Genomic DNA, 17,332 nt, shown 5'->3' with positions numbered 1-17,332 from the left:
AGGACAAGGATCGCTCCGCCCAGTTAGGACGATTCCTTAATTTTACACTGAATGGATTCCATCAGACACGTTACCACCTTATACCCTGGCAAGGTATGGGGACTCTGCTGGTCCGGCGAGATACCAGACTCCACGTACCCACGTGGTGATATCACATGGTCGGTTTATGAAACGTTCTCCCTACTTATCATGTTTTACTTATGTTATATATATATATATGTACCCATGCTCATGCTCATGCTCATGCTCATGTTCATGTCCAGGTTTTCAGTTTCAATTCTTATCATGTTATTCCATGTCCCATGTTATTTCTTTTAGTCGCTATACATACCAGTACATTCAATGTGCTGACGTCCCCTTTTATTGTCCGGGGGTCTGCATTTCACGATGCAGGTACTAATTTACAGGATGACGCATCTGCTCAGTAGGACAGCATTCGTATCAGCTTATTGGTGAGCCCCATCTCATTCGGGGTTTAGTCAACTCTTTATTTTATGATTAACTATGCATCTAAGGGGCCTTGTCCCAGTGAGTATGTTTTCCATGTTCAGACTTATATTAGAGGTTTCATAGACTAGACAAGTCAGTTATGTCATGTCACCCTTTCGGGGTCGTATAGCCATTTTGGCTCATTCATGTTATTTCCGCACTCATGTTTAAACAAGTATTTTGATTAAGTATTAGGACTTATTGCATTTTATAAAGGCTCATCATGCATTCACGTTAAATTCCGCTCATGTTATGCCTCATGATGATTCAGCAAGTCATGTGGTTCGCTCGGTCACATGCAGTAAGGCACCTAGTGCCGTGTTTCGCCTAGGCCATGGTTCGGGGCATGACACCAACTTAATAAAAAAAAAAAGAAGGAATTTCGCAAGGCATAGGTTTGGATTCGCAAGGCATGCAAAACTCATGCAAAACTCTATCTCAGGCAGAATTTTGAATGCAAAACTCTACCTACAGGGAGAATTTGAATGGAAAACTATCCTGCAGGCAGAGTTTTGAACTCTACCTTAGCATTCAAAACAAAACTCTGCTTGAGGCCTAACTTTGGCCCAAATAGGCCTAACTTTGCTACAAAACTCTGCCTTACAATTTTTTTTTACTGAGCCGGGGTTTGAACTCCAAACCTCATGGTATTAGGCGAAGGATAAAAATTATAGACCACTAATTTGAGGGACAAAAATTAAAGACCACCCCAAAATAAGGGCATTCCTGCGAATAGCACTTATTTATTACTTTTCGGCCATATCTTGAAAAGATAGCCACTGTCACGACTCATGAAGTTTCAAATTTCATATATGAAACTTCAAGATAACTTTTAACGTTTAGTTGATAAAATAGCGCCATTAATCACTTCCGTCATGTATTAGAAAAATACTCATTGTTATAGAGTTTCAAATTTTATAAGTAAAATTCTATGACAATGTCCTAGAATTTTATGACAATGTCCTAGAATTTAACAGTAACTAGTTTTCAATTATAAGGAATGAAAAGTAACTATTTGTGAATTTTACCGGCTTAGTTTGATTAGGCTTCTGATGCTCTCCCCCGCACCTAAATTAATATAAATGAGTAAGAGAAAAAGACATGAAAGTTAGAGCAGAGATTGGCTAGCTAATACTAACTATCAGAGCTGGTACATTATACACCAAAGGTTCAAAATTTGATCCTCACCACTATCTCTTTTCTGGCCCTCTTCTCGTCCAAAAAGGGAAAATAAGGTGCAATTTGGAAAGGAAGGCCTTGTTTTCCTGTAAGTGAAGTTTTGGCATATGAAAAAGAGAGGAAGAAAAATATCTATTCACTTGTGACATGTTAACAATGAACGAAAATGGCAATTTCCTTCTTAAGATAAGTCATGCTAAAGTTATATATCAAGAAGTTCTTCCACAATGTTAATCACAAACAAGATTCATAACTACATTTATTTAATTCGGTTGCAAAATCAATTTATAGAATAGAGTAAAAGGATTTGTTTAGGGAGAAGCAATGATCATCTTTATGAAAAAAATTACATTAGAACTAAGCAAAATCCTAGTTCAAATATTTTGAACTACCAAAAAAAAAAAAATGACATATATGTGATACAATAAATTTTCCATAATTAAATCAACCATGACTTGATCCACTGAATTTTCCAGAACTCCCAATTAATCCTTCTCTTCTCAACTTTTCTTCTTTTGCTTTTCTACAAAAAACAACCCAAGAATTCACTTCTAATGCCACAGAAATACCAATTAATGTGGACAAACACAAACAATAAGCCAATTTAACATAAGACCTTCCTTCTCCCATCACTTCAAATCCTTGAAAGACATTCACAACCCCTAAAACCACACAAGCATATCCAACAAGATGGTGATAAGATTTCCAATATCTCCTAAATTTATTTGTAGTTTTAGGCCTAAAAAACAAGGCCAATGTTTGTAACATGCCCAAAATAAATGTCGCGATCCCGAGTTTTCGATGAAGTCCATAGACTCTCCCTGGTGAAAGCTGCCCCAATCTAATACCAATTGCAAATCCAACAGTTCCTAGTAAAATTCCTGATAATTGTATCCCTGCATGTGCATAAAACCATGCTGGTCCTAGTGACTCAATATGCCTTAGGTAACGGGCTGTGACCGCGCCTACAGGAAGAATAACACCCCAAGAAATTGCATTTATAACACCATGAACATCTTTCAGTGTCAAAAAATTGTTGCGACAAATTGCTTGTGACCCTGAAAGGACATCAATTGTGGCTACTGAAGAAAGGTCATTGATGTTAGTAGGGTGAATAGTAGGTGAATAGCCTTGGACATAAATCCCACGGTTCCAAACAAAGTGTACATTTTTGGTCCTGTTAGGTACAAGTTTTAACGTGGCATAAATTTGAATTGTAGCACCATTGTGTATAGTAGCCATTTTGCCACCATACAAAGTAGATGAAGATGCTAAGAGATGAATATCTAAAGGTTTTGAAAGAAGTGGATTTTTTTGCAACTTGACTGATGGGTCAATTATGTAAGGTAATAGAACAAGTTGGCCAGAATTTGGATCAGGAAAGGCTATTAATGCACGAGTTCCAGTCATTTCAGCTGAACTTGGGTTAGTTCCAAAACCAACCCAACCAGAAGGAGAAATAAATGAACCAAAAAATACAATATCAAGAGTGGCATTATGTGGATGGAAAGTCCAAGCAATAGAGGCTTCTTGTGAAGGGAGTGGCATACATTTATCAAATTTTTTTGTGGATGTTGAGGTTGTGCAATGGGAGGAAAAGACTATTGTGAAGGGGAAAAAAGAGAGGAAAATGAGAAAGGAGAAGAAGAAGGGAAACATGATGGTGAAGAATTGGGAGTGATGAAAATTATGGTGGATGAAAGGAATTAAAGGAGGGATATTTTGGATCATTTTGATGAAATTAAAGGTATTGGAGTTTGATTGCATGCTTCTTGGACACTAGTCTTGAATGAATCATGAGGGAACTAGCTTTACTAATTTGAGCTTAGCTTTGAAGCAAGCCAGCTTGAATTTAGGTTTAGTTAATTATTAGTGATAGAGGCGGTGCATACCATTCAATTTGACAAATTTAGTGTAAAATGAGTTTAATTTACATGAAATGACAGTTTAAAAGATAATTACAAAAAAATATACATAAAGGGTCTGATTAATAAGCTAAAAAGTAAAGTGAATTATCTGTTACAATATGTTAAAATACACTTAACGTGTATAAATTCTTTTCTACTTCTAATTCTGTCCCATTTTAACTGTCGTTTTAGCTCAAAAAATTTGTCCTAGAATAATTGTCACTTTAGATATTCAAGACTAAAGTTGACAATTATTTTTAACTGTATCCTTAACATTAAAGAGGTGTGAAGAATCAGTCTACCTTTATTAAATAGGAATATTTAATAAACTATATTTTATATTTATTATTTTTTCTTTATAAGCATAAAAATAGCTAAAACGACTTTTGAAACGAAATAAAAGAAAAATCAGTTTAGACTACCAAACTTGATGGAAAAGTTAGAAATTGTATCTATTTTGATGCAAAACTAGATATTCTAGGTGGGGACTAGGAAATTGCTTAGCTTTAAAGTAATAAAAGGACAACTGAAGCAACATGGTAAATTTTGGTCCCATACTGCATGATGTAATGATGATAATGATAAGATAAGCTACTATTCTAATATTGCCTTCAGTTTATTTTATGTGTTAATGTGTTTTAGTTTAGCTGTGCAAAATTTTAAGAAAATAGAAAATACTTTTGAATATTGTGATCTTAAATTAATAATGTGTGTAATATATCAAAATAATCTTTGAACCTTGTAGTCTTGAATAAGACGGAGTAAAGTTATTATATATAGAAAGTAACATTCTTTCTTGATTCAAATAAAAGACATTCTCTTTCTATTTAAAATTTTGCGTCTTATTTCATCTTAACATATTTAAAGACAATGGTACTCATCATTTCTAGCCTGCCTTCGAGCAGTTAGAAGTCAATTTTCTACTGGAGCAGTAGTGCGTTTGGTGCCGTATCAACCACAATGTAACTAAAATTGGGACAACAATATTTGTAGGGTTATTGTGGTCTTTAAATTATAATTGGGTATAAAGGATAGTTTCCTCACAACAATTTATGGAAAATCAACTTAGATTTTACAATTTACTTAACTGATAAGGTAAATAAAGCTAGTTATAAACAAGGATGGCTCAAAGGTACAGGAAAATATTTGCCTTATGCGTCCAAGCTTTTGAGGCCCAAAACCTGTTAAGAATATTTTTATGATTTTATTTTTTCTTAGACAATATTGAAGATTGTAAAAAGAAGCACAATATTTATGTAATAATAATAAAAAAAAATCTACTATTTCAGAGAAATATTTTAGAACTTTGAACTAAACTACTCAAATCTTCATATTATTAAATAAAGTATTTACAGCAATATCCAAATTTTAATATATACTAGACGGCCTATGCCCGTGCGCACTTTAGATTATGGTGCATCTATGTGTATGTAGTTGTCTTTGAATAGTGATAATATATATAAAAAACACGATTAATATAACATTGTAGTTTGTGCTCTGTATCTAAAACTTTATTATATTAATATTTGCTATGAATATAAAATCGGCAAATTTATTAATATTTTTTAAAAGAGAAGGCTTGTTTAAAAGGAAACTATTTTCCTCTCTTTGAGATAAAACAATAGCAATATTTAAGCATCAGTTGATACTTTCAATTTTAATTCGGTTAATTTAAAGGTGTAAACTACTTATTATTTTTTATCAAATTTTGATTTGGATAATTCTAATTCAAATTATTAAATTAATTTTACATGTTTAAAACGAAACAAAGTAGAAATTGATTTTCTATTTAAACGAAGAAATACTATTTTTTAATTTTTGGTAAATATTCTCGGTTTAGCTCATTTTACTTGTCATGTTGTCTTTTGGATGGTTTTTTAAGAAAACGTCGATTAGAATTATAATTTGACTAATTTACCTTATTCATTATTTGATCTCCATTTGATATTTTTTTTTACGACACTAATCTTTTTTCACATTTATTAGAGTAAGAATAAAAATAAAAAAGTAATTAAATTCTATCTTATTTTAAAATATAAATATTTTAAGTATATTTATTTTAGTAAACATAACAAATAAATGACATGGTGGAATAACAAATACAACAGTTTAATATCTAGATTAGATCTCAGGCTAATATAAAAAAAAATAAAAATTGTATGGTTTGACTACTTAACCTTTTGAAGAAAAACAATTTTATTTGCTCCCACTAATGGATTGATACGCACGTGACAATGAATCCATCATTGTTGACTTAATGAGATACTTTGGAAATTACATGAATATTGTTTGATTTTTTAATATGGGGTGCACTTTTTTTTTTACATTATTAATTTGCACTATTTTTATGCATATATATATATATATATACACACTATGTTCAAAACACGATTAATATAACATTGTAGTTTATACTCTGTATCTAAAACTTTATTATATTAGTGTTTACTACGAATACAAAGTCTGCAGTTTTTTTTTTTTTACATGATTTTTTTTAATATCGGGTTCACTTTTTTTTTTAATATTGCTTGATTTTGTTAATATGTGGTCTACTTTTTTTTACCGTGAGTTTGGAGATGGTGGGTTCCACTTTTTTTTTTATATATTGCTTGATGTTGTTTAGTATGGGTGCACTTTTTTTTTTTTGGACATTATTAGTTTGCACTATTTTTATGCATATATTAGTACTATATAGAAGCTTGGGTTTGCACTATTTTTATGCATATAATATATATATATATATACTATGTTCAAAACACGATTAATATAACATTGTAATTTGTGTTCCGTATTCAAAACTTTATTATATTAGTGTTTGCTACGAATACAAAGTCTGGAGTTTTTTTTTTGACATTATTTTTTTTTAATATGGGGTTCACTTTTTTTTTTTTTTTTTTTAATATTGCTTGATTTTATTAATATGGAGTTCACTTTTTTTTACCGTGAGTTTGGAGATGGTGGGTTCCACTTTTTTTTTATATTGCTTGATTTTGTAAATATGGGATCCACTTTTTTTTTCCCGTGAGTTTAGAGATGGTGGGTTCCACTTTTTTTACTTTTTTTTTTTTTGGTTTAAGTCATTTTACTTGTCATGTTTTCTTTTGCACGGTTTTTTAAGGAAACGTCAATTGGAATTATAATTTCACTAATTTACCTTATTAATTATTTGATCTCCATTTAATATTATTTTTTCTTTTATGACATTAATATCTTTTCACATTTATTAGAGTAACGAAAAAATGAAAAAGTAATTAAATTCTATCTTATTTTAATATATAAGTATGTTGCTGTACAATAATTTCATTTGCTCCCATTAATGGATTGATACGCATGTGACAATGAATTCATCATTATTGATTTAATGAGATACTTTGGAAATTACATAAATATTGTTTGATTTTTTAATATGGGATGCATTTTTTTTTATATTGCTTGATTTTGTTAATATGAAGTTTTTTTGTTTTTCCGTGAGTTTGGAGATGGCGGGTTCCATTTTTTTTTTTAATATTAGTTGGTGTTTAGTTGAGGCCCACACATTTTTTTTAAAATAATGGTTGGTGTTTAGTTGAGGCCTGCACATTTTTTTTTAAAATAATGGTTGATGTTTAGTTGAGACCCACACCTTTTTTTTTTTTTTTGGTGGAAAACGGACGACGAAGCATGAATGCAAACCCATGCTTCTATATAGTACTAATTTAATACAGGACTCAGCTCCTCTCCAATAGTGTTCTCTCCATTTCGTCCAGTTCAGTAGTTAGATTTTTGCCACGTATCCCACTAATATTTTAATGATCAAGAAGAATTGATTTATCTTAACTGTGGTTAAGTTACTTCAAGAACCCAAATTATTCACACCCATGCCATCGTCCTCTTCTACTCTCCCTTTTAAAATTGCAATGAGTCTTAACAATTTGGAATCTGTGCAAGACCTTTCTGTTGATAAAGATTGTAGGTTGAATTTTGATGAATTTGAACTTATTACATGTCTTGTTTCGAAATGAGTTTTTAGTATCTGATGAGTAAAAGTGAATCTGTTAAATGTTCCAACCAGTTTTTAATTCTGAACTCTTGTCTTATCCGGTAGTGATAGAAGAACAAAACAAAATAAGACAAAACTAAAAAGAGACTTGATGCAATACTGAAAAATTAAAACCAATTTGTAAAAACTTCATTTAACGAGAGCTGTGCTTGGATTCATGGTATGCACCAAAAAGAGTACTCTGAGTTGCCTACCCAAATACTGAGGACGAAAGTTGTTTTTTACATTTTAATTATTTCTTCTTTTCCCGTATCTCTAAATCTGTTTTTTTTTCTTTTACTTCCATCAATTTAATTAAATTCTGGATATAATTCTTGCTAACCTTAATTCTCTTCTGAGAAAGGAATTAAGAAACTGAGAAAAGAATGCGAAGAAGGATGATGTTGACAATTTTGGATTTTAAACATTGGTAAGGGAAGAGAGGGTACGTAAACCAGGGTTAATACCAAACAGATCTTGGTCATTAAAATTTTAATGAAATAGGTGTCAAAAATCTAAGTGGCGACTGGATGAAATTGAGAGAAAACTACTGGAGAGGCAACAAGTATGAAATAAAGGGAAAGGGCCAAATATACCCTTATACAATCATAAATAGTTTAAATAAACTCTTCATTATATTATTGGCTCAAAAATATCCTGGCGTTATATAATTTGTTCACATATACCCCTCATATTTTAAGTTATCCAAAATGGACATCTTCTCACGCGTATCACTGATATTTTGATGAGGTAGACGCCACATGGAATACCACCTCACATCCCAAACCATTTTACTTCCTCCGGCCTCACTTTCTTCTTTTTCCACCACCATTGCAACTATCAATACCATGACGACCACCACCATTTTCACTGCCTCTACTTTGCTCAGCCACCTCCGATCGAAATGGATAACCAATTAGCTTCAAGCTATGTTGGAGCTGTACAATTTGACATGATGGCACAAATTATAGAGATCTCCGGTTTGAACAAAAACAATACAAAGGCTTAAAGAGGACGACCAGCATTGTAAGGAAGATGACGGAGAAGAGAAAAGGCGTAGATGCCAGAGTTGGCGGTGGACGTCAGTGGAGGGAAGAAATTTGGAAGTTGTGGCGACGACAGAATTGAAGGCAAGAGAAACCATTAAAAGCCTGTTTGGATGGGCTTATGCCTATAAGCTGCAAACAGCTTATAAGCTAAAAAAAAAATAAGTTGGAGTAGTCTAACTTATTTTTTTTGGCTTATAAGCTGTTTTCAACTTATAAGCTGCTTTAGATAAGCTAAGTCAAATGGGCCAAATTATTTTTTTGAGTTTATTTTAAGCACAAAATGACTTTAAGCTGGCCAGCCAAACACTCAAAAAAGCTGAAAACAACTTATAAGCAACTTATAAGCCAATCCAAACGGGCTCTAAATAGAGAAACATTGTCAGGTAGAAATGAAGAAGATTGAATCAATGGGTTGTCTTTTAATTGAAGTTCCGATGAAATCAACTAAAAATCCAATGTTTCCAACTAAGCTTTTGGGCTTTGTTAATTACGTTACAATTATTTACATGATCTTCTTGAATGATTAATTAGTGAGTGTAATGTTAAAACGTGACGGACAAAGTGATGGATACAAATGATTTGACTGACCGAACTTATTTAAGATCGAGAAAAAATTGATTACTATCCATTCGTAATTATACCACTAGTCAAAATAGTAATTGTACTCTACTGTCACTAGAAAAAGCTCATACGAATATGTATTTTTTTAGTTGTACCAAATATGTCGTAACGGTGGTGGAAGAAGGTAAGGGAAGGAAGTAAAATGAGTTGACATGTCACATGACGGTCACCTGACCACTTTCGACAATTTAAAACAAATTGTATAATGTTAGAGTATTTTTGTACCAATAGTATAATGGGGGTATATTTAAACTATTTATGATAGTACTGGGGTATATTTGACTTTTTCAAAAAATAAAAAGGCAACACTAAATTTTTTATACTTACAAAATTTAGTTTTATGCCACTAAATTTACTGAGATTACCCTTGATCATAAAGTCTCGAAGAGAAATTAGTCGCAACTTCATGACATGATTTAGCCAAATTTAAATCATACAACAGTAAACTGTTATAAAAAAATGCCGTATTTTTGTCATATCTCAGTGGAATTGTGTAACGATCCGTTTGGCCATTACTGCATTTCCGACCCATTTGATCCTTTTCGAACTTTATTAGCTCATATTTGACCCGCAGGAACCGTTGGCACACTTCCCAAGGTCATCGGAATTGATTTGGGTGAGTTTTGGGAAATTTGGCTTAAAAGCGAAAAATGGTTGACTCAAAATTGACTTTTGGGTAAACGGATCTTTTTCAAAAATACGTCGATTCCGAGAGGTCCGGATGGTCTGTTAGAACTTGTGTGCATATTCGGTTCGGTTCCCAATGCACTCGGGTGCATTTTGGGACTTAGTTTGGATTACTAGTTTGGTGGTTTCGGGGGTTGACTCGGTCAATGGGGCCTCCGATGGAGATTCTAGACTACGAACGCGTTCGTAGTGCATTTTTATGGGGGTTAGCGTATATGGCATGTGAGCAGGTCTTACCGAGCGATAATCGGATTTCGGGTGGAAGTTATGAAATTTGAGTATGTGACCTGGTGTCTAGTGCCCGCTATGGCGGCACCAGAACCGTTATAGCGGTGCCGCTGTTGCGGCAGAAGGGCCGCTGTAGTGGCAATGTGATTTGTTGAGGGATCGCTGTTACGATCTGAGTTACCGTCATAGCGGGTCCGCTGTGACAGTCCTGACGCCGTAGAAGTGGTAATTGCTGAGTCAGAGGCCTTTTAATGTGTTAAACCCTTAGACACTAAGTCATTTTCCCGTATTTCATTCTCGAGGCTTAAGGAGGCGATTTTGGAGTGTTACCACTGATTTCTTCTCTATGGTATCAATCTTGTCTCTAAATCATTAATTAGCTTTTCCTAATCAATAATCCATTCCTAGATTTCTCTTAAATGGTAAGAACAAAAAGGGGTTTTGTGGGTTTTCTTCTCTAATGATCTTATGATGATAAAACCTTGTTTATTTGGTGGATTTAGCATGAGTTGGCCTGATATCGATGGGTATTAGCTATTGTAACTTGAGTCTTCCATTTCCAAGGCTTAATTTGTGAATTTAAGGTTAGGGTTTATACCCAAATTTGGGTTTTTTGCCTAGAATATGAATTTGAGGAAATTATTAGTTCTTCTAGTTCGATATTGTTGAGAATTGAGCACCTAGATCTTTAATTTCTTGTTGAGATCTTTAGATTCCTAATTTCACCTTTCTAGTTCATAAACCCTATTCCATAGGTTGGGAATTTGGGTCATGAATAGAAATAGGGTTTGATTGATGTTTTTCTTGATTCTAATTGAGTGATTCGGATATGTTTAGACTTTCATTATCTCAAGGCTCAAAGGAAAGGGAAGACCAAGGTTTGATTACTGGAGACTTTGCTGTTCGACCTTCCAGGTAGGTTACGGTTTTCCCTTTGGTGAGACTTCGTTTAGCGAAGCATATATTTAGGCGATATTGTCCGAGAAAGCATGTAAATCTTCGGGTATGAGGTTGGGGTGGATATTGTTTTAGGTTGGGCCCTGTTGTGTGATTGGGATTAGCCACCTTGTTGTGTAGTGACTTGTCTTATTCTATTTTTTGTTAGATTGATGCCACGTGGAGATAGTATATATTCAGACTATTGATATATCTTGACCATGATATTGTAGTATCTTACTTGTTGACGTTTGATACGAGGATCGTGTTCTATCATGATTTGTTGTGTAGCCTTTTCATGATATTGTTAGTGTGCCAATGCGTGGTACTTGTGATATTGATTTGATTATTGATATTGAACTCATACATTGCACGCATTCTTATCCTTCATGGTATACTATTGACACATTGATGATACTTGAGGAAACACTGTTATGAGTTGGGCTCAGTTGGATGAGAGTGACGTGAGGACCGATGTCTGATGGTTGTCCTAGAATCAAGGATATGCGTAGCGATTGCCGAGGTTATTGCCAGAATCATGAGGTAGTGGTTGCCAAGGTTGTTGCTGGAACCGTGAGGTACATGGACTTCGCGGGTCCCCCATGGGTTGTGCTACTGAGATGTGATGTTCCATCATCAGAGTACATGTGTACACAGCATATGCATTGCATACACATTTCATATATTATTGCATTACATTATACTATGACTTCTATTATGATATTCTAGTGATGTACTTGTGATATACAGATTCTGACTGAGTATTTTGTGATTTGACACATTTGGGTTTAGATGCTAAACATAGATGATGACGTGTACTTGGATTCTGGCTCGTGTTTGACTTATACCTTGTTTGTTGTTTGTACTGACCTGCACTTGCTGTATTCATGCAGAGCATCAAGAGGGATCGACTTCTACTCCTCGTGGTTGACTGTTTTGAGGATTTACCGATTCGAGTCTTACAGGGTGAACATGTGGACGTTTGCTGCCCGAAGACTCCTCTATCTACTATGTCTTTATTTCTGTTCTAAGACATATTTTTGAGACTATTGATGTATACTTATTATTCAGACTTGTAGTATTTAGTTAGATGCTCTTGTATGACCAGACCAGATAATGAGGTGGATTTCTATTGTTTCCGCTTTCTTATATTATATTTGTGAGGCTTTCACTATTTTACTTATTCCGCTATTTTCTATCAACTGTGATTGTGGAGTTAAGCGTTGGCCTACCCAGGTGGGAAAGATAGGTGTCCGCACGACTTAGTGAAATTGGGCCGTGACAAATTGAAGGAGGGGCGAATAGCAATTTTGTGAAAAAGGCAGAGAAGCAATGAATCCTCTAATTTCAAATGCATAAATAAAAAGTATATAAATAACAGGAATAGCCCTCCACTTAATGTGCCAGCTATTGGAATTTTCAAGAAAAAAGTATTTTTCTTTTTGAAAGAGTACATTTCTTTCTGAAACAATACATTTCTTTCCAAAAGGTTGCATAATTTCAAGTTTAAGGATTAAAACATCCCAATAAATAGAGGAAAATCCTGGAAATATTTTTATATTAAGAAATACTCAAAGTACCAATATTCTTCCTTAAGAAAAATTGCATAAGTTTAGTGACTGCAAGTCTGCAACATTAATTCTTTTCTCTCAAGAATACCTGCACTATTGTTAGAGAAGAAAGAAAAGTTACAAGAGTTAGAATGAGGTTGTGACAACTCCCTCACATCACTCCTCACATCCTCTCCTTTTTCCACTCTAGAGATGTCACTTTTCCCTTCCTTACTCCTTTCAATCTTTTCTCTCTCAATTTCATGGAAGTTGGGACAAGTGTCAAGTACACCTTTGGAAGGGTTAAGGGAACCTTCCAGTTCACTCTTCTCTTTCGCTTCACAAGGGTTGGATTTCCTTTCCTTCATTTGTTGCTTCTTGAGTAATTTTCCTTCAATAGGAGTACTTTTGCTCCATCAACACATTGAGACATTCACTTGTGCTTGTGTCTCTTTTAGGGCCATTTCTCCTACTTTCATCACCTATCAATACTTCCCTCCTACCTCCCACATCACAACCATAGTGAGACCATGTCATATTCGTATTAGGAAAAGAAGCATGATTTATTGTATTTCTTGAAGTAGGAAATGTATACTCCTTTCTTCTTCTAGGACGACTCCTACTTTGTCCAACCCACGCACTTATACCATTTTGCTTGGAATAGGAAGGATCACAAGTCAATTATGAATGCCTACTAGAAGATTCCTCACAAGGGTCATGTTCAAATCCACTATCTTCACGTGTATATTCACCACAAAGTGCATGACCATAAGACTCATATTCATCACAACTTCCCAATCCATGCAAGTCTTCACCAATTGGTTCATAACATAAGTGCGAGGAAGGAATATACCTCAAGTCGCTTCCATGTCCATGGTGTGTAGTATGAGAATCTTCATCTTCACCATATGATTCTTCATAGAACTCTTCTACTCCTTTGTCTTCTTCTTTATAAGGCCCATGAGATCCACTCGTCTCATATTCACCTCCGGAGATGTACTCTTCACTACCATATCGATCATGGTCATAAGTCATATCATCTCCTCCGTAGCCTCCATCACTATCATAGTTATATCCTCCATTACTAGAGGCATAACTCTCCAAATCATCACCACATGATTCCGAAGCTATGGATGACATGATTCCTTATTGATGTGCCGTGAAATTATGGCACATTCGATACTTTTTGGCTATAAGTTTTACTTGTTTTTAAGCAAGTTTTGGTCTTTTTGATGTGTTTGTGACATGTTGTAGATGTTGAACGTATTTCAGGAGCAAGTCATGCAAATGGAGTAAAAAGTTGTGCAAAGAAAAGAAAACTAACTGAAGCCTGATCTTACGGAGGAACATACGAACAGTAGAATATTCACGGTCCGTAAAATATATCGTAGATGCTTAACAGAAAAGGTTCAAACATGAAGTGGAAGTCCAGGCAAAAGTACGGACCGTATAATATTTATGGTCCGTAAAACTCACCGTATGTTGATTCCAGAAGAGTCTTAAAGAGAAGAGGATTTACGGGCAAGTTATACGAACCGTATAATATTTACGGTCCGTAAAAGTGGATCGTGCATCTGACAACTGGAGAGATTTTACGGAAGACTGGCACTGGTTCTACGGACCGTATAAAATGTACGGTCTGTACATTGTTCCATCGAGGGCAATTTTGTCAATCCAATTTTGCACGACTTTGACTCTTATAAATACCTGATTTTAGATTTCTTGTAGAGATATCACTACAGAACTCAGTTTTAATTTTTCTTAGCATTAGTTACTCATAGTTTTGAAATCTTTTGGAGATTACAAACAATTGCAAGTAATTTCTCAAGTCCAAGCAATCAATTGTAAGCATTATGATTCCTATTATTTCTTATTGTTCTTCCTCTATGAGTAGCTAATTTCCCTTACTAGGGTTGTGAACCCAATGATGGGTGTTGTGTGATTGAGTTGTGATTGATATACACATAATGGATTATTAGGGTTTATTTATTCTTCATTCTTCATTCATAATTAATGGTTGCAAACATTGATTAAAGTCATAAACCTTGATTTATTTGGGAAAATAATTAGGGTTGGTAAGAATAAATAACAAGGACTCAAAGCTTTAAACTTTGTTTAATAAATTCACTTAGGAATAAGAAAAATTTATTTGGCATGATTAATCGTTCTTCATAGTTACTTTCTTATATTTGGAAAAATCATAGAAAGACATAATCTTTATTTATTGGGAAATAGTAGAGATTCATATAGAGATTAAGTGCATTCATATAATGATCCATTAGAAGTATATCAAGATCAATACCCATGATCATACACTCTATCTAACGGGGGCACAACCTTAATTTCTTTTACCATAAATTTTCACCAAAGCAATAGATAGCAATTAGTTATAGAAAAAACAATCATTACCAAAATCATCGGATTAAGACATTAGACCTAAAACTTAGCATCCTACGACTTTAGTAACCTTTTCACACCTTATTCCCTGTGGGATTCGACCCCAACCTTGTTGGGTTACTATATTTGACAACGTCCGCGTTATACCATTAATAGGTGTAATTTGAGCGTATCAAATTTTGGCGCCGTTGCCGGGAATACGGTTTTGAAATTACTAAATAGTGTTTGCTTTGATTGAAGTCTTTTTCTTATTCCATCACACCTTGTTTACTACTCTGTGTAAACCAGGTGAACATGAATCAAAATCAGCAAAATCAACGTGCTGGTAACCAGGGGAATCAGTTGAACAATCAGGCAAATGAATCAGATGATGAGAATATTTTCGCTGATCTTGTTCCAGAGGAGGACTATGCATCTGCTATTGTTCAGCCTCGAGTTGGAGCTGCCACTGTGAAAATTGACTCCTCTCTATACCAATTGTTGAAACTTGAGGGACACTTTTGGAACTCTACCGAGAATGACCCTCAACGTCATTTGCAGAATTTTGTGGATGTGTGTGCTAATCACATCCAGAACAACGTTCCACAAGATGCTATTCGGTTGAGGTTATTCAAATATTCCTTAGCTGGAGAGGCAAGAACTTGGTTTGAGAAGCTGCCCCGAAATTTGATTACTTCATGGGCAGAGATGGTGACTGCTTTTCTCACAAAGTGGTACCCCCCTAGCAAGAAGACTGAAATTCGTGACAAGATATATGAATTTAAGCAGCGACCGGGGGAACAACTATATGAAGCCTGGGAGAGATTCAAGGAGTATTTGCAGAAGAGCCCGAATCATGGTTTTCCGGAACAAATATTAATGGAGAAATTATACCGAGGGCTAGATCCAATGACACAGTCAGTTGCTAGTAATGCAGCTGATGGATGTTTCTTGAACAAAACTTATCGACGAGTGACCACTATCCTTAACAAGCTGACAACTCATAATCAGGCTTGGCACAAAAACAATGCTGATGTGGTACCGTATGGTAGTGCTATGATCCAGAATATAGTGAAGGAGAATCAAGACACCCAAAAAACATTGGCAGAACTTGCAACAAATATTTCCTTGGTAACGAAGAAGTTTGATGAATCCCAAATCAAGAAGGTAAATATTTGTGAGGATGATACAGTTTTGCCAAAAGGGATGTACCATACTCAAGATGGTCCGTTCCATGATGGCCACCTATGCAGGTTGAAGATGCTAATTGTGTTAATAACTCTCAAGGGGGTTACCAGAGACAGAATTACCAAGGTGGCTATTAGAATAAGAATCAATGGAGACCTCAGCAAGGTCAAGGTGCTTACAACAACTCTGGGAACTACAACAATAATTATGGTGGTGCGAACCAAGGGAGCTACAACAACAACAACAATTTCGGGAACAAGAGTTCAAATCCTTATATACCACCGAAAGGGCAGTCAACAGAGCAAGATAGTTCAAAGGTTGAATAAATGCTTGAGAAGATTCTGGCCAACCAATCTAAGTCTGAAAGGACTTTATCTGGGCTGACAGAAACAGTGGATTCCCATACAGTGGCTATTTAGAAGCTTGAGTCACAGATGAGGGATATTTCTAGAGAGCAGCACCCTTCTAAAAAGGGAGGACTTCCGAGTGACACTATTCTAAATCTAAAGAATGGGGGAGGCGGTGTAGACCGTGTGTTTGCCATCACTACTAGGAGTAGTAAAAGACTCCAGGGGGCTGATGAGACTGTGATTGATCTTGAGCCGATAGATGTAGAGGATGAGGTGCAGTCTGAAGCACCCATCAATGCTGATGAGAATCCTACTGATAAGAAGGTTGCTGATATTCCAGAGATGGTGAAGGAAGCTGATAACACAAGCAAGCAGGGTGTAAAAGGGGCTCTCCACCCTTTGACGCAGCTGTTCAAATCTAAACCTCCATTTTCTCAGAGGTTGGTAAAGAAGAAGGAAGATGCCAAGTTTGAGAAGTTCTATGATAAGTTGAAGTAGTTATCTCTAAATTTTACCTTCTTGGAAGTTGTCAAGGAGATGCCTGGTTTTGCTAAATATTTGAAGGATTTGCTGACCAAGAAGAAGACGGTTCAACATGAAACCGTGAGTTTGACTCACACTGTAAGTTCCATCATTTCAACTGCAACTGTTCAGAAAAAGAGAGATCCTGGGGCGTTCACCATTCCTTGTTCTGTTGGGCACCATGATTTTGCTCGTGCTTTGTGTGATAATGGGGCGAATATTAATTTGATGC

At 35.0% G+C, this 17,332-nt stretch overlaps 2 protein-coding genes and 1 non-coding gene across 3 annotated transcripts; all 3 read right to left on the bottom strand.

Moving 5' to 3' along the window:
* Positions 1-1,926: 1,926 nt before the first annotated feature.
* Positions 1,927-3,512, bottom strand: LOC132618953 (cytochrome b561 and DOMON domain-containing protein At2g04850). Its single transcript, XM_060333935.1, has one exon. It carries the CDS (start codon positions 3,433-3,435, stop codon positions 2,113-2,115), a length of 1,323 nt encoding a protein of 440 aa, XP_060189918.1. The 5' UTR covers positions 3,436-3,512; the 3' UTR covers positions 1,927-2,112.
* Positions 3,513-13,345: 9,833 nt separating this feature from the next.
* Positions 13,346-13,804, bottom strand: LOC132619571 (uncharacterized). The gene has a single exon (XM_060334431.1). The coding sequence runs from the start codon at positions 13,802-13,804 to the stop codon at positions 13,346-13,348; it is 459 nt and encodes a 152-aa protein (XP_060190414.1).
* A 1,993-nt stretch (positions 13,805-15,797) lies between these two features.
* LOC132620584 (small nucleolar RNA R71) lies at positions 15,798-15,903 on the bottom strand. The gene has a single exon (XR_009575027.1). It is a non-coding gene; the product is annotated as a small nucleolar RNA R71 (small nucleolar RNA).
* Positions 15,904-17,332: the final 1,429 nt, after the last annotated feature.

This window comes from Lycium barbarum, chromosome 11 (genome assembly GCF_019175385.1).
Source record: "Lycium barbarum isolate Lr01 chromosome 11, ASM1917538v2, whole genome shotgun sequence".
Lineage (NCBI taxonomy): Eukaryota > Viridiplantae > Streptophyta > Magnoliopsida > Solanales > Solanaceae > Lycium > Lycium barbarum.
This window is presented reverse-complemented; position numbering and strand designations above follow the sequence as displayed.

Bases quoted from the DNA above. Each gene is read 5' to 3' on its own strand.
- LOC132619571 (XM_060334431.1), bottom strand. From the start codon at position 13,804: ATGTCATCCATAGCTTCGGAATCATGTGGTGATGATTTGGAGAGTTAT.
- LOC132618953 (XM_060333935.1), bottom strand. From the start codon at position 3,435: ATGCAATCAAACTCCAATACCTTTAATTTCATCAAAATGATCCAAAAT.